This window comes from Fistularia commersonii, chromosome 1 (genome assembly GCF_037954325.1).
Source record: "Fistularia commersonii isolate RoL2024-O1a breed Wild chromosome 1, RoL_Fcom_v1.0, whole genome shotgun sequence".
Classification (NCBI taxonomy): domain Eukaryota; kingdom Metazoa; phylum Chordata; class Actinopteri; order Syngnathiformes; family Fistulariidae; genus Fistularia; species Fistularia commersonii.
Genome location: NC_141284.1, coordinates 7,849,686 through 7,874,666, shown reverse-complemented (window position 1 = coordinate 7,874,666; position 24,981 = coordinate 7,849,686). Strand labels below are relative to the sequence as shown.

The 24,981-nt window shown below is 38.4% G+C and overlaps 1 protein-coding gene across 1 annotated transcript; it reads right to left on the bottom strand.

Moving 5' to 3' along the window:
- Nucleotides 1–2,110: 2,110 nt before the first annotated feature.
- On the bottom strand, nucleotides 2,111–16,001 carry LOC147237278 (desmoglein-2.1-like). The gene is made up of 14 exons (XM_086146371.1): nucleotides 15,898–16,001; nucleotides 13,153–13,287; nucleotides 11,843–11,998; nucleotides 11,524–11,665; nucleotides 10,821–10,981; nucleotides 9,750–9,884; nucleotides 9,475–9,660; nucleotides 7,657–8,189; nucleotides 7,409–7,551; nucleotides 6,799–7,020; nucleotides 6,487–6,711; nucleotides 5,962–6,092; nucleotides 4,169–4,468; nucleotides 2,111–3,397 (listed from the first exon to the last, which is right to left on the bottom strand). Exons 1-14 carry the CDS (start codon nucleotides 15,946–15,948, stop codon nucleotides 2,264–2,266), a joined length of 3,654 nt encoding a protein of 1,217 aa, XP_086002497.1. The 5' UTR covers nucleotides 15,949–16,001; the 3' UTR covers nucleotides 2,111–2,263.
- Nucleotides 16,002–24,981: the final 8,980 nt, after the last annotated feature.

The following is a 24,981-nucleotide window of genomic DNA, read 5'->3' as shown; positions in this document are numbered from 1 at the left end:
CATGCTGCCCACATGGATTGACATATGACGACACGTTATTTACATATACCGGTAGTTGAATAAATAATTTTTGGACCAATCTGGTAAAAAGTGGGCATTTTTCCATGGTACACCTGATGACTACTAATGTGCTATGGCACAGTGGTTGGGAAACACTGCTTTAACCTTCAAACCCTGGCTCTTCTGCGATCAGAACTTAAATTGTCTGGCTTCAATTGAGACAGGATGTCTGCACTAAAGCATCCTTTTCTTGTTGGTGAATATCTAAAAGACCAGTGCCCTTCCCAAAAACGCAATATCTCATCTAGATGTTGATGTCACAGAATATTTTATAGCAGAAGTCCTCAACAAAGGTTACTTTGCTTACACTGCCAACATCGTTCCTATTTATAATAATGTCTACACAACCTATTTATTGTCAATACAAATCCAAATGCACTGTGGACAACAAAGTAAGAATTTCATTGTACAGGAAAGAGAAGTGTCCACATTGTACATATAATAATGAACGCTATGAATGTTTGAATCTTGAATCGTGAATGTGAATCCAACTTTTTGTACCGAATGGCTATATGGAGGCAGAAAACAATTGACAATGTTGATTTTGATGTTGGTATCAGTATAGAATGTATGCTAATAAAGGGCAATAGTACTATCAGCCTATTCACTGTACCTTGCATATGACTAACACAGAAACAAGCAAGCAAAGGAACTTACTAACTTACTAATGGAATTAAGCAATACAGATGTCACCTCCCGGTTATAGTAGTGTTTAGTCTGTCAAAAAGGATGAAGACCCATTTTTTTCCTTGACCTTTTATTTTCCATCATGTTAGGAGTAAAAAACAAACAAAAAAAAACACAAATTGCATTTATAGAGAATGTTTCTTTTTTCATTTTGCTGCCTTGCAACCACTGCTTTTACACTAAAAGGTATTGTACATTTTTAAAATTATATGGATATTATATGGAGAATGGAGGATAAGCGATTAGCCTTTCTTTGTGTTTCTTTATTCTAACTTTGTAGGATATTTCAAAGGGTGAATTCAGTTTATTAATACCTGAATCTCTTATTTAGTATTTATGTTAATATACAGTATGTAACAGGAAGAAATGTGTTTTTCAACATTCTTCAACTAGGGAAAGCTGGGGAAAAACAGGAATTATATTTTGAGTGTTAAATACAATTACCGCTGTACAGAGTCCAGACTTTAGATTGGTTCAAAGCAACAATACCTACCAAATATGCTGTGTGGATCCAGATAATGAACTAAAAATAGGTGTAGGACAACAAATAAAAACAGGCCTATCCCAGCTTTCCTTGCAAAACATTCTATTATCTGCATATATTTTGCAGAGTCACAAACAGACTTAGTGATATGTGAGTGAAAAGCATTAAACATTTAGGTGAAATCCTCTTGTTGTGGCAACTGGAGTTGAATTTCTTCACTTGAAGACATTTCACCTCTCAGCTTCTTCAGTTCAGAATTGAAGAAATTCAAGTCCAGTTGCCATGACAAGAAGATTTCAACAAGAATTCACCATGACCTGGATGACCGAGAACCTGCAGACATTTAACATTTTATAAACATGTTTCTTCTATCAGTAGAGTACACAGAGACAGTATATATACTATAGCAGAAAAAAGAAAGGTATTATAATCATTCATTTTCTCTCCCTTTCAAGATCAGTTACTCCATACACCTGCTTTGGATCAAGGGTTTTGATGGGAGCTGGCTTATTTGGATTACGAAACAATTTCAAAATTTTCATGAAAAACATAGCACTGAAAGAAAATGGGTATATTTCTTGTACAGTATGTAGGTGTATAGGATTTGAAAAATGTACTTGCTGCAAGATATTGACAGTATTTATCAGCTTCACTTCATGCATCTTGATTATTTGGATTTAAGTATTACAAGTTGACACAAGTAGACACACAAGTTGATTAAACTGTTATTATAGGTTTAAAATGTACAATCCACATTGTAACAACTACTACAGCTATGTATGTAGTTTTAAAACATCCGAAAACATCACACTGGCTCTGGTGGGGTGTGTATGTATAATCCCCATGGTTAATCTTGCTCTAATCAAATTAACAGCCACCTAATAACGCTGACATGTCTCAAGTATTTCCGCCCTGAAGACAATAGAAACCCTCTACCATTGACTGTTCTACATTAGCTGAATCTCCATTAAGTCTAAAAAAATATTATGATTTCTAGATTAGGGGAAATAGTCTAGATGAGGGGAAATAGTCTCATTGAAATCCATGATTAAGTTTACTACTGTCCTGAAAAACTTTCACAACTTTCTTCTGCACCTTCTCCTTGTGATGGGTGGGGAGTTTGATCTCAGATGAACTCACTACTCTGCTTTGGGAGACAGTGGAGGTGTTGCCTTGACTGTGAATAACTCTCTGAGAACCCAAGCCCTTACTCTTTTGAGAAAGACCGCTAACCTCTCGGGCCACCCGGTCTCTTCTACCTGATGCCCCTTCAACCATCAGGACTCCCTGAGATGCTGAGATATCCTCCTGTTGAAACACACTGCCATTTTTGATCAGCGTTTGACTCTCTGTCATTCTTTTCAGTGATCCTGCGGGGGCAGTGCCCTCAAAAACCATTACTGTCTGGGCACCAGAAAGATTTCCAGCACTGATTACGCTTGCATTACTTTCCTGATCTACGTTATTCTCCACCAGCAAAAGGCCTTGTGTTTGACCAGATGACATCACTGACTGGCCTTGAACTATGACCCCTTGTGCAGTCTGGGCACCGTTGACTAACATCATTCCTTGTAGGTTGGTAACAGGTGCCTCGGCCAGCAGCACAGTGTTCTGAACTTGTGGCTGGACTACATATTGCATTGACTGTAGCACAGGGGTTGTGGTGTAGTAAACAGGCTGTTGCTGCTGTACCAGGTATATTTGACCATGATTTGTCATCCCGTCCTGTACTGTGGCCATTTCCTCTCTAATCATATCTGCACTTTCCCTCAACTGCTGGGAACCTACTGATATTGCGGTTTCCTCTATGTTTGGCTGAGCACTCATAGCATTTGATACTGAGGTGTACGCGTTGATGGAACTACTAGCCACAGAGGCAGGGATTGGTTTGACCTGACTGGACATTGTTTTGCTGTTTTGAGTGATGTTGGACACATCTAGTAAAGGAGTTAAATGATGAGCTGATTCAGGTGAAATGGTTTTGCCACCACACACCTCTGCCAGGGTCTTGAATTTTGGTCCAAGGTCACTGAGGAACTGAAGATCATTTTCAGACTCCAGGAGGCTACAACAGCCCACTGAACCAGCTGGGGAGCCCTGGCCCTCAGAGCCATACGAAAAGAGAGAATCCTTTTCTGGAAAGCCCATGGTTTCACCAGCCACCCTCTGTTGAAAAAAAAAAATGTGTGTCTGAATTCCTGAGTTTGAATGTGCATGGGCCGTACTCTGCAGTTGGGAGGAAATGGAAATAACAGATTAATCACCACAGTTGCTGGCTAAATTTGTCTTGTGCACAGTAATTATACAATTTATAATAATTATAATTGATCCTTTATTAATCCACGTGGGGAAAGCACTTCTCTGCAATTAACCCATCATTGATGAACGATGAGCAGTAGGCTCCCATCCGTCAGGGGAGCAGTTAGGGATTCAGTGTCTTGCTCAACAACGCTTCAACACACAAGGAAGAGCCGGAAATCAATCCAGGAATGGTTGGTTCCAAAGACCATTGCTCTACCTCCTGTACCATGCTGCCCCAATAATATTTAATATTTTAATAATTCAATATTGTTTATCACTAACTTATGTTTCCTGTTTTGTTTTTTGTTAAAACAAAAGTATTAGCACAGTTAACAGTGTCGCCACGTTAGGTTAAAATCAAGGCACATTTTATTTGAGCATAAAAAGTCAGATGGTTCGTGTCGACTTAGCTTTAACCATGACTGTTAGCTTGCATTTTACACATCTGTACTAAAGTTGGCTGAAGTGTGATTAATCAATGAACCATTTGATTAAAGTGTATCCCTTCATCTAAATATAAAAATTGTATGTTAAAAAAACAAAAACTGACTTTTTATCTCATGACAATGCACTTTTTTTATTTCTTTTGCAGCAAAATTGGCAGCTGGAAGACTGACTGGGAGGCCTAATCCTCACCTGAGAGTAGTATTGTCCAAGGAAGTAGTGTGGCAGAGCAATCCCATCATAAACTCCTCTTGCTCCACCTCCTCCTGCCTCTTCCATGCTTCTGTTTAACACAGTGGAGGCACCATTCCAAATTGACTCTTGTGTTTGGTGCAAATAACTGTTGCCATATGAATTGTAAATTGCAACATTTTTTCTGTTTGAATTCATGTTAGCTATGCTTCCACTCAAGCCCATGGCAGTACCCATTACGCCAGCCATTTTTACAGGCTGTGCATCGATTTGTGACGCCATGTTGATAAGGGGCACCACCTGTGACAAAAAAGTATTCCAATGTTAGATTAGTCTAGTCAAAAGAATAATGCCTGTGAAAGGATATAGGCTTTTAGGACACATAACAACAAAGGATTTAAACCATAGCTGATAAACCTGCACTGGTCAGTTGCCATTTGCCTTATCTCTAGATGAGATAGATAATTAGTTTTTCATCCAAACCTTGCTGATTTTTTATTTTTTATTTTATACTATTAAAACAGCCTGTAAATGGGATATACAGAATGCCCTTAGTTTATGAATTGATTTATCATCTATTCCACTTATCCTGCATTCAGGATTGCAGAGAGCTGTGGCCTATCCCAGTTGTCACTGGGTGAGAGGTAAGCTACCCTCTGGTCTGGTTGCCAGTTGACCACAGGGTCTCATGTAGAGACATACAACCTCGGGCAGGGACTCGGGCAGGGAACCACACCTTCAAGGCAGGACGGGCCCCAGGCAGGGTGGCAGACAGGGTCAAGGCCGGATCTTCGGACAGGGTCAAGGCTGGATCTTAAGGGGTCAGGGTCCGAAGGTCCTGAGGAGGCCTGGGCCACAAGGGGGTCGTGGGGATAAACATGGCAAAGGGGGGAGTCCAGGAACCACGGCTAGGTCCGGTCATGACAGGGGTCGTTGGGCAACCGCAATTCCCCGGGCGCCAGGCAGAGCATGCCGCTGCTGCAGCTGGCGCCGATTACGAACTGAACCCAGCTGTGAGACCCTGACAGTACCCCCCCCTCAATGGGCGCCTCCTGGCGCCCCAGGGAGCCGGCCTGGGGGGCTGTGGTTCCCCGAGTCCATGGTGGCCGGGGGATTCGGTCACGGGTCACGGGGGCAGACTCGGGCAGGGAACCACACCTTCAAGGCAGGACGGGCCCCAGGCAGGGTGGCAGACAGGGTCAAGGTCGGATCTTCGGACAGGGTCAAGGCTGGATCTTACGGGGTCAGGGTCCGAAGGTCCTGAGGAGGCCTGGGCCACAAGGGGGTCGTGGGGATAAACATGGCAAAGGGGGGAGTCCAGGAACCACGGCTAGGTCCGGTCGTGACAGGGGTCGTTGGGCAACCGCAATCCCCCGGCGCCAGGCAGAGCATGCCGCTGCCCTTTATAGGGATCTTGATTAGCGGCCGCTGCTGCAGCTGGCGCCGATTACGAACTGATCCCAGCTGTGAGACCCTGACACTTCCACTCACTCTCACACATTTAGGCGGTTTAGGAATGTATCAACAGAATGTTTATGTACTGTGGGAAGAAACAGGATAACCAGGAAGATGCGGACAGGTGGGGGCACTATTGTGTGTCTATTGTATTGGAACCTGGGAACTGATTTCTGTATAGAGGCCACTGCCCCACCATTCCGCCTGGATGCCCATAGCTAACCATGTGACTTCTAACAGCTTTCACACTGACATGATGTCATGATATCAATAGCAGATAAAACTATCCGTGACAATTTATCTGTCTTGATAAGCCTAGTCGATGTAAGTAGTCTGACCGTATCCTCTCCTGGTCCTTCTGGGAGCGTTTTACTGAGGAATGATGATTTGGTACATGGTATCTCAGTAACCCCACCTGGCAGCCCAACAAATCCACCACATACGCAAAAGAGCAGCAGCAGAGGGATGACTGTAAAACATCAAAAATTTGTAGTAACATACTTAAATCTTCATCTTCTGGATGAATATTTTCTTGGTGCTTGTTTAAAATGGCAACCAGTTAATACAAAAATTGATGACTCCTTCAGTACATTGTAGATGACAGTGTGTGTGTGTGTGTGTATATATACATATATACACACACACACACACACACATATATATATATATATATATATATACACACACACACATATATATATATACACACACACACACACACACACACACATATATATATATATATATATATATATACCAATATTTAGAATGTTAGTTTTAATTACTTTTATACATGACATCACCCATTAATTTTCTAAGAAAAAATAAGGGAACTTAATAAAACTAAGGGTCAGTATACTTACAAAGCAGCATGAGCAGGCCAAGGAATAGCAGCCCAATTCCTGCAGGTCCAAGCTGACTTTTGACATCTTCAATTGAACACTGTTCTCCATCCTCACAAGAACAGACCTGTATCTTGACTTTCTGAGGTTCAGGACATGCTTGTCCCTGCTGGTCTTTCACCGATAATTTCACTTCACGGGGACCGGACCACATATACTCCTTGGCTCTTAAGATGACTGAAGTATCTAGCCAGAATTGTAAATGTGGTTTAGTGTAATATCAAATGAATTTCTTCACAATCCAGTTTAGAAACATCTTGCTGTTCTCCTAACCATTTAGGTGTTCCAGCTGCCATTTCCCTTGTGTGCCCTCTGTTATGATGTCAAAGGTGAAAGGAGGGCCGTTTGGGAATGCATCGTCATCCGTTGCAGTTACAATAACAGCTCCATCATGACTGCACATGGTCTGGATGGAATCCGTCAGAGTGGGACATTGGTCATTAAAATCTTTAACCTGGATAGCTATGGTGCCAGTTGCTGTTTTAGAGGGCATGTCTGGATTTGGAAGGCACACCAGAAGGAAAGATGATCCATTATTTCTTTAATTTCATGAACCTATTTCCAAGAACTGAAAGTCTTGAGAACGCAAGATTAATAATTACTAACAACTTAATAACAATAAATAAAACTCAATTTTACACAAAAAGTCTATAAAGTTTTGGTTTTATGTGGATTTTTTCTTTTTCAGAGGAATATCTTCTATCCAGTCAGACAACCACCGAGTTACTTTACATTCCACAGAGGATATTCTAACCATAATTACGTTTTATGCTAAACAGCCCTATGTGGACAACATTAACATTTTTTGTTAATTGTTTTAATCTTCCCCTGACTGCTATTTTGAAATGTATGGCATCTTGAACAAAAAAAAAGAAGACAGTACCTTCTGTAATGCAGAGTACTTTTGCAAAGTATGTCCCATTAACCAAGTATGGAGATTCTCTGTCTGGCATCTTATTCAGTTTGATCTCAGCAGTTTTTGAGTCATAGGTTAGCCAGTTGTTAGGGTCAGACCCCTTAGCATACCTTCAGGAGAAATTAATGCATTAGTCAGTGAGTTTGATGGTTCTGACCAGTATTGCATGGTGTGAGCAAAACTGTCCACAACTGATGTCTAGTGTTTGAACTAACCTGACATTCTCAGCTGGTTTCCCAGTGTCCTCATCTATTGCTGGGTAATAGCTAATAATCGTATTAATAATGTCAGTGCCTCCCTCTGAGATGGGAATAGCTTTGACAGGGGGATCAAAACGTGGCCCTTCAGGCTGGTTCTTCACACTGATTTTGACTGGATAGGTTTTGTACTTCAGTCGGTCTATGACATGATGTGATGATCCTCCAGATCCCCCTCCACCAGTACTGCTGCCACCGCCACCGCCACCACCACCGCCGCCACCTCCACCACCGCCGCCACCGCCGCCACCACCTCCACCACCGCCGCCACCTCCACCACCGCCGCCACCGCCACCTCCGCCGCCTCCGCCGCCTCCACCTCCACCTCCCCCTCCGCCTCCACCACCGCCACCAACATTACCACCAGGTTCACTTCCTCCTCCCCCAAAATTTACAACAGTGCCAACAGATTCAGGACCTTGATAAGGTGGGGCCTTGTTTTTCACAATTATTCCAAGATCAAGGTTTTTCACATGTTCAAAATCCACAGGCTGTCAGGAGGAACATACAAGACAAACAGTTATTATTAGCTTCATGGTTTATGTGCATTTGTCTATACCCACAAAACCATTATATTTTTCAAAACAATAACACAATATTCGCTTATAATTTATTTCAAATAATAAACACCTATAAGTTATTTTGTTCACATATTCTAATAAAAGTAGTGCAAAATAATACATTTAACTAATTTATGATTAATTAATCAATCATATATAATAGTCATTTATTATTCACTTGTATATGAATAATATATGAATACACCAATTATATATATATATATATATATATATATATATTCACAAAATCAAAATTTTTTTTTTTTTTTTTATTCTATAAAAATATTTATAAAAATAAAAAAAATAAAAGTCTTAAACAACATATCTCTCAGTCTACGGGTAGATTTTACAAGAACCATTCAGCTGCCCCGTGGATTTGTTTGTTTACAGCACAATATACCGTCAAAGACTTGCTGAAAGCATCATGTTCCCCTGGCAACATTTATATAGATTACTGCCCATCACTAAGTTTTTCATTTCAGAACAACTCCTTGTCATTCAGGCAGAAAATTCTTTGCCTGCTTGATTTCTGATCTGCTTTAACTACTTATAACATGGCAATGAAGTGATATAACATACTACTTGTATGCATTCCTTTATTTCGTTATTTATCTACTTCACCCATTGTATTAGTAAGTATTTATTTACTCAGTCAGGTTTGAACTGAAACTGCTCAAGCTCACAGAACATTGTCAATGTAGGGCTCATAGCTCAATGTTGGAGAAGAGACGTTGTTTAAAACAAGGACACTAAGTACATTATATATGAATTATACTTCAACAGTCTCCAATGGGTACCCCATATTTAATGGTCCTTCAAGTTTTCCGGTTCCACAAAACACATTAGACAGGCTTCCCGAACCCTCCGGGCTGCTCTACTGATTCATGCTTCATTAAAACTGTATTATTCTTAGTAAAAATGGCTTGACAATCTGCTTGGCTGTTCCTACCTCAGGTATAAGTCTTTCATTGAGGGATTAACTAGCTGTGGTTCCCAACTGGTTAGTATCCAGGCTTTGGTTCTCATCATTAAAAATAGGGGTCCCTACATCAGGTTTGCCAGTCCACATGTAATGTTCCAATTTTCATATTACATTGCAATGTCACATCAACCAGGAAGGCCCCCTGCAGGGTCCAGAGTCTTAAGTATTTCTGGATCAATCACTTTCACATATAGGCCACAAGTGATTTTCTAGGCTACCACTGTACCACAGTACCTTGTCAAGCATGAGGATGCCCTCGTTGGTTTTTGGGTCTGTTGTAATGCTGAAGTATCCACCCTCGTTGCCTTTGATAATGTCAAACTCTGTTAACCAATTGTCTGTATCTTTTAGGTCCACGTCATTTGTTTTGAATCTCATCACTTCCACACCTTGTGTGTTCTCATCAATGCTGCCATCATACTAAAATTATAAGGTGGAAATTGTAAGGTTTGACATTCATTTACTCAACAAGTTCGTCTGTGACATTAGAATATCAACAGGGTATGTACCTCCTCTTTTTCTAGAGATGGAAGATTGTCATTTACATCAAGGATATTAATGGTGACTGTGCCAGTTCCGGTATTTCCTTCAGGTTTCCCATTTAAGTCTTGACCTTTCACAGTCAGAATGTATTGACTTTGTATCTGCAATTGAATACATAAATAATTACATAAAATACTAGTACTACTACTACTACTACTACTACTACTAGTAATAATAATAATGATAATAACACTCTGTCCATGAAGTCAAAATAGTTATCAAATTATCTTAACTTTGAATGAATTCTAAATTTAATTACTTGATTTATGTGAAAAAATTCTCAAATGATTATTATCAACCAATTTAGAAAATAAAAATATATGAACGGACAAAACCCTATCTGATGCTGCTGTTAAAACACTCAGGAGAGATATACTAGATACATATATTTCAGCTCATTAACAAGTTTTTACTTATTAACTGGGATGATATACCCAACAAAATTTTAGTAAAATATGTTACTATTTTACTGCATACAACTATGGAGCATCAATAGTTGTAAGTAGTAAAACTGAAGCTGCTCTGATGCCTTATGGTAATAATGGAGTGAACACCAATTACGTATCTTGAGGAGTTCTAAGGACATTTTATTTGTCCATTGATATGCATTTCTGAATAAAAGAACTTGCTTGCAAAAAAGAGAAAACACATATAGGTGTTTTCTATTTTTTTTTCTCCCTCTGTATTATTTGTGCCCTGTAGTTCATAGAATTACATCCAGACACACTGTTCTCATTATCAACAAGGAGTGCATCCATGCACTGTTAACAATTATCAAACTGTTTGTGGCATGCATTTGACAATGGAATATAGACAATGGCCCCTTCATGCTAAATGGAGAAAACAGTTTTCTATAGCCATCAACTATGCCACAATTACTGTTTTGGCATCACTTGTAGGTCTGTGCAGTTCTTAAAAAAGTATTAGACCAACATCTGCAAACATTCTAAAACTGTTGAACTCTATTATGGACTGGAGTGAAATTCAGTTTGGTCTGAACTGAAAACATCAAAGTGTTGTGTTGGAGCAACAAGTACCTCTCTGTCCAGGGTAGGCTTTTTTACATAGATGATTCCATCTGTGCTCATGGAGAACATATCATGTGGTGGATTCTGACTGAGGAGGGAATAAGCGACCTGGGAGTTTGGATTTCCTGGTTCATCTTTATCAGTTGCAATGACTTTCATAACTGCAGTCCCTGTTCACAAACACATCAAATAAAATAGTTGTTCAATCTAACATTTGATGACGGGGTACTCCAATATGTTCCTCTGCTTCAACAGTGTGTCCTGAAGAAACATAATCTAAGACTCAAAAATGTTTGTTACATTTGTGGAAGCATAGTACCACTTATATAAAGAAAGCCATTCTTGAAAGAACACTGGAATAAGATTCAATAACATAAGGGACCATTCATTCTCAACATTTTCATTCAAATTCATTACATAGTCAAGTTAGTAATTACCTTTGAATAGTTTGGAATGAATGTTTCATTTAAGTTGAGATAAAGTGACAATGTATCTTCATATGTGGACTCTAAAGTGAAATAGTAATGAGAACTCTGATTCATTAAAAAGAGATACTTAACTCAAGTATGCATTCGAGTTTAAATTCCAGTTCAAGGTCTGAATAAGGTTTGAATGTTTCAAAGAATTTCAAAGAATCCTAAACAGAACCTTCCACAATCATTGTGTGTCTTGAAAAAAAATATTGAAAAAGCTTGGATTGAGAAACACAAACCTGTGTTACTGAGTTCCATTACCTCACCCACATTCATGTTACCAAACACTGGTGATTCATCATTTTGGTCTTCAACTTTGATTCGTATGGCAATTTCTGTCTCTGCATTTGTGCCATCATTGAATTTCGCAATGCCTGAAAGCTTAAGCAGCAGCAAAAACGTTTGTCTTTTACAATCAATTCTTGCATTTTCTTTCAAGAGTTGAAGATTAAAATATATGTTTAGAAATCTATCTTAGCGGTTACATAGCCTGAATCATTACATTTGAACAGTAGCAATGTCAAAAAGCAATTCAAACTGAAAGAATATGTCACTCACATTGTACCAAGCGATGGATTCCCTGTCAAGCAATTTCATCACACGAATAAATCCAGTCTTGGGGTCAACCACAAACACATTATAGGGTGGTTGGTTTGCACCAATACCTTTCAGGGAGTAAGTAATACCTGCAATCGTTTCAAAATCTGATCGGATCTGAAATAGACAAAAAGCATCAGACAAAGTATAAGCTCCCATGGATAGTGTGGAATTGTAGGATAATAGCTGATAGTTATGTTTATTGTTTTATTTTATTTAGATGACATGGTTGTAAAGATTAGTAAATAGATGTCTGTGGAGGTTCTCAGTCATCCAGGTCATGATGAATTTTTGTCAAAATGTTCTTGTCTTGACAACTTGACTTTAATTTCTTCACTTGAAGATATTTCGCCCCTCATTATTTTAAGTAAATAGATAGGCCTTTTTTTATTTTAGGCAAGTGTTCAGTAGTCTGGTTCTTGCAATGAATAGCTCATTAGAGCAGAGACATTGTCATCATGGGATGGAACTGTTGGAGTAATAAAATGTCTTTCTACACAACAAATGCAATAGCTGTATGTTATCTTCTAATGTACGATGTACTGTTATTTTTTGAAATGACCAAGGACAGCCACTCATGTATTTACTTGAAATGTGCAGCATGCAATCAATGCGTGTGTCCCTAATTCCTCTCATTTTGTAAATGTAATATTTCCTAATAATTTAAAAAAAAGTGTGGTTCAACATTAAGTTTGCTCAAGCACCTAATGGAATCCATTTAGAAATCCATATCCCCTCCCCATCAGCCTCTAAAAAATGAAAGGCATCAAGGAAAGTCTGAGATCACTGGTCAAACGTATTCAAATGTGTGTTTGAATACTGCACATCAATCTTTAAGATGGATGGAAGGATAGACTAAACCCACACTGATGGGTTAAGTTTTGTTTCCGTAGCCCCCATTGACTCCTTGTTGAAGAATATGATCCACATTGATATCCTGAAATTGTGGATAAAATCTCACTAAATGTTGGATTTGAGGCAAGCGTCACCTAGACAGTTTAAATAATCGGTGCAAAGAAAAATAGTTAACAAACAAGGGAATAAAATTGGCATGACTATGATAATAGACTGAACATATACACAAACAATGACCCAACCTACGAGGCATGAGAACAAGAAAACCAGCACACACCAAAAACAAAAAAAAACATACACAAAGAAATGAGTACAGAACAGCTCTCACTAAAGGGACACATATGTACACTACACTTAAATGGGGAACAGTTTCAGAAGATCAACGCAACAACCATCCATTACACTCAATGACTTACCCTGGCAACATATGGTAGATGGGTATAATTTACATTTTCCTTCAGTAACTTTGGTGGGACAAGCCATTCCCTTTTTGTCCTGACCGCCCCTTTCTCCGCCTCAGAGTAAGTGTTTACCAGAGCAGCACTTAGGAGCTGCAACACAAGAGATTAATTCATATAAAAAGACAGAGGAGAAAGGCAGATACAATCAAAATAGGGAATATATATATATATATATATATATATATTAAATTAAATATTGTTTGTGCTCTATGGCAAATCCAAACAGATTCGACTCTTCTGCTGTGTGGTAATAGACATTTAACAACAACTCAGAACAGTGGAATCTTACTCAAGATTTTTTTTGTTTTTGCTGCCTATTTCCTGGAAAATCATTGCATCCCTTTTCACCAGAGGACATCGGGACATATTCAAAAACAGTAAGATTAGAGTAAAAAGACACATTCAGACTTACGAATTGGGTAATTTATAATCACTTATTCTGGGACTTTAATATTAGCCCAAGACTTTGCTGAGAGACGTTCAAACTAAACCCTGTTAGAATCCAGTACAATCAATAAAATGTCACTATCAAAAAGTGATGCCATTTCAGTTACCCTTTTTTCTTCCTAGCATTTCACCCTGAATGGACAAGAGAGAATAATACCGAGCTATTCATGACATTCATTCTGATTAAATTTACACAATCTCTGTTGCTAGAGCCACATGTGACACCTTGAGTAATGGTTAAGAACACAGTTCCGAGCTTTTAAATTAATGTTAGTTGTATTCACTTATCAGACTTAAACATCAGCATTCAAATTGAAATGTATTTAAATCAGTTGATAGTCAAATCATGTGATAGCCCCCGCACTATGGCTGATGGACAGCCCTTACAGCCAACAATTCATCCCATCCTGGTGGAGTGCTGAACGCTTTAGATCAGGGGTCGGGAACCTTTTTGACTGGGAGAGCCATAAAAGCCAAATATTTCTAAATATATGTCATTGGGAGCCATATAGTATTTTTAACGTATAATAAATTAAATATGTATTACTTTTAATGCGACTTCTGGTGCTGCATGGACTTGTTCGAAGTGTCGCTTTATATTTGACCATTTGATTGATGCAATTTTATCACTGAATATTAGACATATCCAGATCCAAATGCAAATTCCATCAGACTATATAACAGCAGTCCGGACGGCACACAACTTGGATTGGCCTGAGGTACCTCTGAGCTGCTACCACAACCTCACCCCATTCACTACCTCACCAATTCACATGTCATGCCCTAAGTCTGCTGTCTTTTTTTATCCTTGTTGGTCTCAGCCTGCACGCATCTTGCCTATTTTTGTTTATTTATATTATTTTCGGCATTACTATTGTCACTCTATTTTTACTGTCATTTAGTTTTGGTTGTCTAATTTCATCCTTATGCCATTCTTATCCCTGATGATGTTGCTGTTGTTGCTCTCCCTGCTGTCTATTTATTTGTGGATGTCTTTGCTATCTTCTGTCTTCTAACTGTCTCTCTATGTGTATTTATATTCATATTTATTTTTGACATTGACTGACACTAACCCTAACTGTTACGCTGGTGTAACAAAAGAATTTCCCCAATCAATAAAGGAATCAATAAAGTTTATCTTATCTTATCTTATCTTATCTTATCTTATCTTATCTTATCTTATCTTATCTTAAACAGAAGATGGGACCAGAACTTCTGTTCTCTACAGGCACCATTCAGAGAAAGTCAAAATTGTTGTTAGGTAACATTATTTTGCTGCCCATTGTTACATAATAACAATGACTGCTACGGACTACCAAGCCCAGGAATAGCATATATATTAAGCTTGTTACAAAAACAACATTTACATCCCCTGAGAAGAGTTTATCAATTCCAGGAGAAAGAACTTAAACTTTGCCAGGACTGATTTCACATACATTTGGACTTTGAGTCGGAATACAATAAACTCAGTGTAATGGCTCTGCAAAGAGTGTTTCTGAGAATCAAATGACAGCAGGTCAGCAGCTCTCCTGATATTCCACCGGCAAGCAATCCTAGTAGCTGTGAAGATGCGTCCATCCATATTATGCTAGGTGGAAATAGTGTCTCAAGATATAGCCAATTCCAAAATCCGAATTGAAGTTATGATTAATTTATGTTGATGCTATTGAACCTGCATGTGTTGCCATGGTAGTCTAGGAACCACTATACCACAAAGTTAATTTAGCGTTGCACAATTAAACAACCAGTGATAGTGTATTTCGGTCGGCTTATTTAAGAAGGGTAATCACAGTGTAATCTGTAATGTTACGTCTCTTGTCAGGACGACAAATGTATCGACAAATAATTTTAGAGCGTCAACAGCGAACATATTTCGCTACACCTACGTTTAAAAAAATGAATGGGGTTTATAGTGAGTTATAATCAAAGGAAAAGCCAAAATATGAAATAAGTAAATGTTCCGTCTCTTGTCGGGACGATTACGGGTGCTTCAAAAAGTACTACTATATATCTATATACACTTAGAAAAACACATAACTAACTGAACTCCCTGAAAATTGACAAGAAAATAATGCGAAACGAAACAGAAAATTATCATATATATGTATCGACAAATAATTTTAGAGCGTCAACAGCGAACATATTTCCCTACACCTACGTTTAAAAAAAATGAATGTGGTTTATAGTGAGTTATAATCAAAGGAAAAGCCAAAATATTAAATAAGTAAAAATCGGGAACATAAAATTACATACCGTCAAGAGCAAGAGCAGAAACACACATTCTAAGGAGGCGTAAAGAGGCATGTCTGAGGAGAAAAATGACCGTATGTCGTGTGCGAGTACAAGTAAGTCTGATACTGTTTACCGCATACAATGGGCCCGCTCTTTGAAATGCTCACTCTGCGCACGCGCGATAAAAAAGGCAAAAAATAAGGCGTGTATGTGTGTTTGTCGAAAGACAGGTAACTCAAGCAGGCATTTTAGGTCTCACCTGTACTGCGTCATCCACGCACAGGATCACCATACATTTCCTCACTATCATTTTATAAGTAAGACCGTAATTATAATGTATATGTGTGGCTGCACACATAAATAGTTTTGAAAGCTATTAAACAGAGAAAAAAAAAACAAAACAAAAAAAACAAAAAAAAAAACAAAGGAGAAAGCTGAAGTAGACTACAAGTTGAACATTTGCTTCTTTTGCATCAAATATGATCTTTGTTACTTTCCCTTGACCCCTGCCTGACAATACAATGTTGGGGCCATGACACTATATCTGGACATGGTCTGTGTTTATCTTATTCATCACAGATATTTACAAGGAAATTTTATTTGGGAAATCAGTGTTTTTTCAGCTATATCTATTGAACCAGAATATACAGAATGCACACTTTGTTTTGCCATTTGTTTTTCTGAACTCTAATTAAAAGCATCGCCATGCGATGATTGTAATTAATTATGGAGTTGCCTTTTGTTTTCAAAGTATGCAAGCACGTTTCACACAGCCAATTCACATAAGCTGACACATCAGCAATGTTTTTATTCCAGCACGAAGCAGGTGGATCCGGATCAGTCACACAGCGTAATAATGATATGAGGCTCATCCTGAAACATAACTGCAGAGGAGAAAGATGAGCAAAACCAATGCAAAGACATAGGACTGAGACATTGGTGCGCAACAATCCACCAGGTTTAAACCAAAGGGGAAAATAATGCAAAGGTTTGTGTACGACGTAGAACATAACTGGTGAAATAAGCGTAAGTCCTTACAAAAAGACACTGGGTGCTTTTGCCTTTAGTTTTTGTCAATATCACACCAATATGATCATCTATGACAGCCTATTGACTGTTTCAACCACTTGTGGAGTTGTGAGTGAACAGAGGCAAAAAAAAAGCAGGCAGTTAATTGAAGCTGGTCACCTTAAGTATGATGGACTTTATAGGGATTGAAAGTTCACCTTTATTTTCTAGACTATTTTTATCTTTTTTTAAACTCTTTTGATTATTCTTGTGCATTGCTTTAGGGTGGCTCCAGGTACGAAAATTGTTTTTTGAGTGATAATAGTTTGGGCATTTCCCAATGAAATGAGAATGGGATTCTTTAATGAATGAAAACATGTAAGACAGCAACATTTCTATATATGTTATATATGTGTGTATGTGTATACACACACACACAAATTGATTCTGGCTCAAACTTATTTGCCTCCTTAGAGTGATTTGTTGGGGAAAGATAAAACACTGAAAAAGTAGTCTCTCATCCCTAATGATTATATGGCAGGAGTGACTGTACTGTGGGAGTGACCAAACTGGCTTGACTAGAATACCCCCTCCCCCCACACACAAATACTCACACCCTTACCGAGAGGCAGAGACAGAGACACAAAAAGAGAGAAAGAGAAAGCTAGGCAATAAAATTACTAAATCAAGTTTTCTTTGCAATCGATTCACCCTCAACGTCACATTACTGTTGTTTTTCATGACATATTGGAAAAAAAACAGCTGTCTTGTATTGTTATTCATCTATATTGCTCATTATTTATAATTGAAACCCATCTGGGTACATCTTTTCTTCTGAATGTTTCAAACACTTTCTCCAATCCATTGTTTTATTTTTTAACAATAAATAGTAATGAGCTGACACACTCAGCTGAATATGCTCCTTTTTTGTGTTGACTTACAACAAAAACTGTATATCTTACACAGATCTGAGATTATGTTGTTGGTAGATACTTAACAATTCTCTAGGAGATGATTTTTTCAATTTATATGACATGTCAATCCCACATTTGTATTTTGTTTGTTTGCTTTTGTAATCATTTTTTAAGTCCCCTCTTTGCAATGCAGACTTTTGCCCCTAAGCCAAAGTAGTTCATGCCTCCCAAACAATCATAAAATGATTCTAGCCTAAACCTGTTGAGATTGTATCCATGGTAGCAAAGTAATACTAGCATGACTAACCAACACATTCTCAGTCATGTTGCCACAAGACTTGTTTGTAACTGACTTATTCTGACATGAAAGTGTAGTTAATTATGATACACTGTTACACATATCAAGTGATACAATTTCTCACAGACAAGGCCACAAGATGGATGTGGAATTTGCACTTCATTAGTTAGAACTACAATCAGAGGATATTTAAAAGCTTCTGATTAATGCTTGTTCTTCTTCTTCTTTTTTTGGCTTTCCCTGTCAGGGGTCGCCACAGCGAGTCAACTTTCTCCATCTAACCCTATTCTCTGTATCCTCCTCTCTCACACCAGCAACCTTTATATCCTCTCTCACTACACCCATAAATCTTCTCTTTGGTCTTCCTCGAGACCTCTTGCCTGGCAGCTCCAATTCCAGCATCCGTCTACCAATATATTCTCTATCCCTCCTCTGTACATGACCGAACCATCTCAGTCTGGCTTCTCTGACCTTCTCTCCAAAACATCTAACATGTGCTGTTCCTCTGATAGACTCATTCCTGATCCTATCCATCCTGGTCACTCCCAAAGAGAACCTCAACATCTTCATCTCTGCAACCTCAAGTTCTGCCTGCTGTCTTTTGGTCATTGGAACAGTTTCTAGTCCATACATCATCGCTGGTCTCACCACTGTCTTGTACACCTTTCCTTTTATTCTGGCTGAAAGTCTTCTATCACATAGTACCCCTGACACTTTTCTCCCCCCATTCCAACCTGCTTGGACCCGTCTCTTCACCTCTTTTCCACACTCTCCGTTACTCTGGACTGTTGACCCCAAGTACCTGAAATCCTCCAACTTCTTGATCTCCACTCCCTGTAGCCTCACCGTTCCACCCGAGTTCCTCTCATTCACACAAATATATTCTGTCTTGCTGCGACTAACTTTCATTCCTCTCCTATCCAGAGCATACCTCCACCTCTCTAGATTTTCCTCAACCAGTTGTCTGCTCTCACTACAGATCACAATGTCATCCGCAAACATCATGGTCCATGGGGATTCCTGTACAACCTCATCTGTCAGCCTATCCATCACCATTGCGAACAAGAAGGGCCTCAGAGCTGATCCCTGATGGAGTCCCACCTCCACCTTGAACTTCTCTGTTACCCCTACAGCACACCATACCACTGTCTCACAGCTAGCATACATGTCCTGCACCAGTCCAACATACTTCTCTGCCACTCCAGACTTCCTCATACAATACCAGAGCTCCTCTCTTGGCACCCTGTCATATGCTTTTTCTAGGTCTACAAAAACACAATGCAACTCCCTCTGACCTTCTCTGTACTTTTCTATTAGCATTCTCAATGCAAATACTGCATCTGTAGTACTCTTCCTGGGCATGAAGCCATACTGCTGTTCACAAATGCTGACTTCTGCTCTCAGTCTAGTTTCCACTACTCTTTCCCATAACTTCATTGCATGGCTCATCAACTTTATCCCTCTATAGTTGCCACAATTCTGCACATCCCCTTTATTCTTAAAAATTGGCACCATCACACTTTGTCTCCATTCTTCAGGCATCTTCTCACTCTCTAAGATCCTGTTGAATAACCTAGTCAGAAAATCTACTGCTGCCTCTCCTAGACACTTCCACACCTCCACAGGTATATCATCAGGACCAACTGCTTTTCCACTCTTCATCCTCTTCAATGCCTTACTCACTTTACTTTTACTAATTTGTGCTAATTTGTGGTCTACAATAGTCCCCTCTTCTACCCTTGCCTCTCTTTCATTTTCCAAATTCATCAGCTCTTCAAAGTACTCTTTCCATCTTCCCATCACTCTTCTAGCATCAGTCAATTCCCTCTCTGTCCTTAATCACCCGGACCTGTTGTACATCCTTTCCATCTTTATCTCTCTGTTTCCCCAACCTGTATAGATCATTCTCACCCTCCCTACTATCCAACCGAGCATACAAGTCATCATACGCCCTTTGTTTTGCCTCTGCTACCTCTATCTTTACCTTTTGCTGCATCTCCCTGAACTCCTGTCTGTTCTCTTCAGTCCTCTCAGTATCCCACTTCTTCTTTGCTAACCACTTTCACTGTATATACTCCTGCACTTCGTCATTCCACCACCAAGTCTCCTTATCTACTTTCCTTCCAGATGACACACCAAGTACTCTTCTACCTGTCTCCCTGATAACACTAGGTGTAGTTGTAGTTTCAAAATTTATTTATTTATTTATTAACTCATTGTCCTTTGTCCCCTTTGGGTGGTAATAGCCTCCACAAATTGTCCAAATGCTTGATTGACACAGTGACTGACAAAAAATGCCAAACATTCACCAAAATAAAAGACAATGAAAATGTTTATTCCTGTCATTTTACTTTTTGATAAGAGAAGAAGAAAAAAGAAGTAAATATTGTCTATTCAACTGATATTTTCAAGAAAGTTTCAATTTGATGTACTGGGGGAAATTTATAAGACCAAGTGAAAGGAAAAGAAAGACATGGAAGGATGAGAATGTTTTGTAAGGCTATTTCCCCTCACACATAAACATACCCATAGGCATAGTCATAGCCATAGGCATGCATGTACGCATACGCATACGCATACGCATACGCATACATGTGTACCACGTACATTTGTACCTTGGTCAAAAAACAAGGGATGCCTATGTGTGTGAGTGTGTGGTTTGTGTGTATGTGTGTGTGTGTGTGTCCGGGTGGTTGGTGTGTCTGCACAGGAGGATTTCGTTTAAATTTCTCACTGATAAATTCACAATTTAATACATGTTGGTGCTGTATGCGACTTCCAGACTAACATGCATTTTGGCATCAACCTGAAAATATAAGACAGATATTTCAAGCACCGCTAATAAAAACAAAAAATTTATGCCCCAGACTAGGTGCCAGCACCAACATGCAGCGGGCGAGGCTGAAGACCGGCAGCTGGAGGGAGCTTGAATAAAAGGGCGTGACCAAAAATTACATATTGAAGTTTAGAAACATGCCGGAAAAACTAAGACTCAAAGAGACCTTGAAACCAAGGAACTAATGATCTTATCCAGCACCTCAGCTTGAAGGACATATATCATCAATCATTTCATAAACTTTTTCCTTACACAAACAGTTTTCTACATGTAACTGTTCATGTTGTGTATTTGTGTTCTGTTTCATTTTATATATGGCAGATAAAGCACCAGAATAGAACCATTCAGTCCAAGTAGTTGCGTTTGATCCAGGTAGCTGTGCCCCATTGTTCTTCACAATTTTACATTTGTGATTTGAAAAGAAAAGAAAGAAAATAGCCAGATGCACCTGTGTATTCCAATATAGTTATCAAAATCGGAACTACATATTTTATTGATCCCAGAGGAAAATGTGCGAAGTTATGTGATCTTGTGAATGACACAAGAATTTTAAACATCCTGCCTATTGTCTTGATCGACAAAATTGGCCAAATCTAACTACCCTTTAATTGCTTTATTTTTTTCCCACAATTGTCAGAATGCCAAACATGTCCAGGTGAATCTCAGGTGGCAGATAAGGCAGACCAATCAAAAGCAGCTACTGAAAGAAATGTCATTCCTGCACAATTAGTGTTTCAAATAAGATATGTACATCAAAATTGTATTTCAGGGTGAATTTCTCTGACAATGAAAAAAAATGTAAAATATCTCAAACCGTGTCATTGTCAGTTGGTTAGATCTTTGTGTACCTGTCCAAATGTAACATTTTCATGTCATGGTATTCAAATCTTTTGCTTAGTGTAGGAGATAGAGGGGGAAATGGTAATACTTTGTAACTGGCTGAGCTTGTTATGAACAACCACTTTTTTTTTCTAATATTACAGGCGGCCCCTTTGTTCAGAGCATTTTTTGGCAAACTGGTAGTGAAATTTCCAAGTGCCAGGATGGTGTGAATAGCTTTAGCTGTTGGCCTGAAGATATAACATGTCTGTTCCCGCTTTTCTGGCTTTGAGATCCTCATGCCACGAACCATGGGATATGCACTTTATTTCACATGCTGATAATAAAGAAATTAAACCTTGAATTAAAAAATGAGTAGTCCAATGAGAGCAATGTATGATTCATAAACAGGCAAAAAATGGGGAAATATTTGGAAAGATTAGTGTGCATTCTTTTTATTACTTTGACTGTAGGTGAGGTTTGAAAATGAGGCTGACGGGAATGGTGAGGCAGCCTCACTTTTATAAACGCACACATAAAAAGGCAATGTACTTCCTTCCATTGGCTTGTGTATGGTAAATGCATTTTTGAACATCCAAGGCAATTTGTTCAGTGTGTTGGAATAATCCTTTTTCCAAATGAAGAGAACCAATAGATCAAATTTAAAGAAGAGTGGATAAGTGGTACATAATGATGAGCAAAATATCTATCTATCTATCTATCTATCTATCTATCTATCTATCTATCTATCTATCTATCTATCTATCTATCTATCTATCTATCTATCTATCTATCTATCTATCTATCTATCTATCTACTGTATGTTAAAACACAGACACAGGCACAGGCACATACAAAGACACAGATGCAGACACACACTAATCATGGTTTCCCCAAAAAACAAAAAATAAAGCTAAATTTTAGTCAGCAACACTGAACCCATAAAATAGTGAGCAATTAAAAAGGAGTTTCCTAACGCGGGGGAATCTCATATTTTCCTTGACTTAAAACCAATTTCTGACTGAGTTTTTGTGATAGTATCATCTTTTCACCTAGAAAATTTAAACAGCTTTTGATTTTTATTCAGTCTCTCTGGCAGACATCAGGCGTACATTGAAATTTGGCACCAAATTTTATGATTAAACTACCATTAATATAAAAAGAGACTTATAAAAAGAGATTATATTATCTATAAATGGGAAACTGGAACATATTCTTTATCATGAACTATCACAGCATAAGAAGTAAAAGAGATAATTGGATGTATACATTTGTATTTCCTAGATTTTATATGAAGGACTTACATGTCAAATCTGTATTTTCAAGGAAAATTAGCTCAGTAATGAATATGTCCATGCCTGGATATATAAATGAATATTGCAGAGCTATTTTGGGTTTAAAAAGACCATATACAGTAAAAAATCTAAAGCTTCTCTGCTTCCTATTGGTGTTTTATCCAGGTCATAGTGGCTTATAGGCAGTTTCAGGAAGGCCACTCACCCCCACCCTCTACCTTCACAACACCAACCACTCCTGTTCCTCCTGCATGCTTTCACTGGGTGGAAACCTGAGTCTGAGAATAATGGTGTAACATGAGATTGTAGGTCAGCCTTAGACGGACTTCTGTACAGTGGAACCTCTGGGTGGTTTTTCTAAAACCCCTAGAAGGTGCTTGTGGTCATAGAAACATACATGAGAATTAAGGAGGTGGAGTGCAAAACATTTAGATTATTTTTCAATGAAGCTCCAAATTGAATCATCATCAGTGACTGAAAATTTAAACATATTGAAAAAAAAATCTGTTGCACACTTTTGAAAGTGTGCAACAAAAAAAGTGTGCAAAAGATGGACAGCAGGAGCTTTCAAGACAGGTGGGAGGCAGATTATCTGTTCACGAATATAAAGGACAGACCTGTTTGTCTTGTGTGCGGAGCTAGTGTGGCTGTAACAAAAGAATATAACATAAGAAGACACTATGAAACAAAGCATTACGAGAATTACAAGGACCTGGACGTAAAGCAGAAACTTCAGAACTTATAGTATTATGCTTGTTCCATATTTAGTTTTTAAGTGAAACTTGTTTGGGTTCATTGTTATATCTGGAGGAAGATTTTCTTTCAATAATTATCATTGTTGGCCTGCGACTTTGTCCCAGTTTTGAATTTTGGCCCACTGTGTAGAGTTGAGTTCTCTGGTATACAGAGTAAAAAGCTAGTTAGTTAGGTAGTTTGCTGGCTAGTTAGGTAGCTTGCTGGTGATATAGATAGATAGATAGATAGATAGATAGATAGATAGATAGATAGATAGATAGATAGATAGATAGATAGATAGTTAGATAGTTAGATAGATAGTTGCACATGCATATACTTGTGAAAAAAGTCAGGCAATCCTGTGGGACTGAATCATTCTCATTATGAGTCAGGACATCTCTGGTTTCCTGTTTTTCAGGTAGCTTTCAGGGTAACTCCCGAGGATAAGGTGATATTTGCAATCAAGAATAGTTTAGATCTTGAAGGACTGGTTGACAAAAGGCAACAGACACCAACTTGTGCTTGAGGGACACAGCTACATGCTGTCAGTTGAGGCCCCACCCTTTTCTGTTTTTTAGGGAGGTGCAGATACTTTCTGGCAAAGACTCTGGCAAAGATGAAAAGAAACTCAAATGACAAGGCAGAGGAACTTCAAGTCATAACAAGAAGGAATTGTTTGGTAATTAAGAGGGTGGGGTTAATACGACAGATATTCTATATTTTTAACTGTTATCTTTTTTCTGTTTTCTATTTGGAGGAGGAGAAACAGTTATGACAACGCTGCACTTATCTCTTAATTTTCCTGTGTTTTCCTAAATGTTTACAATTGTTCAAGATGAACAACAGAACACATACATTCATTTAATCAGAATGAATTTTTCACAAGTATTCTACATCCTTCAACTACGGTAGGAAGGTATCATACCGCCCTCTGCTGTTTACTATAGTTTAAGAAATTCATTCTCGAAGATGGAGTGAAATTCATACAAAAATAAAACGTAAAATCGCAATAACTGTACAATACAGAATACAAATTCAGTTTATTGAACTTATTATATTTATATTACAGGGAGTTATTGTATTTCAATGTTGTAATTGTTATCTGAAAAAGAAAATCCAATTCATGTATCACTTTATTTCATTTATAATCAGAACATCATAATGAAGCCTGTTTAAATATTTATAAATATTTATTACCAA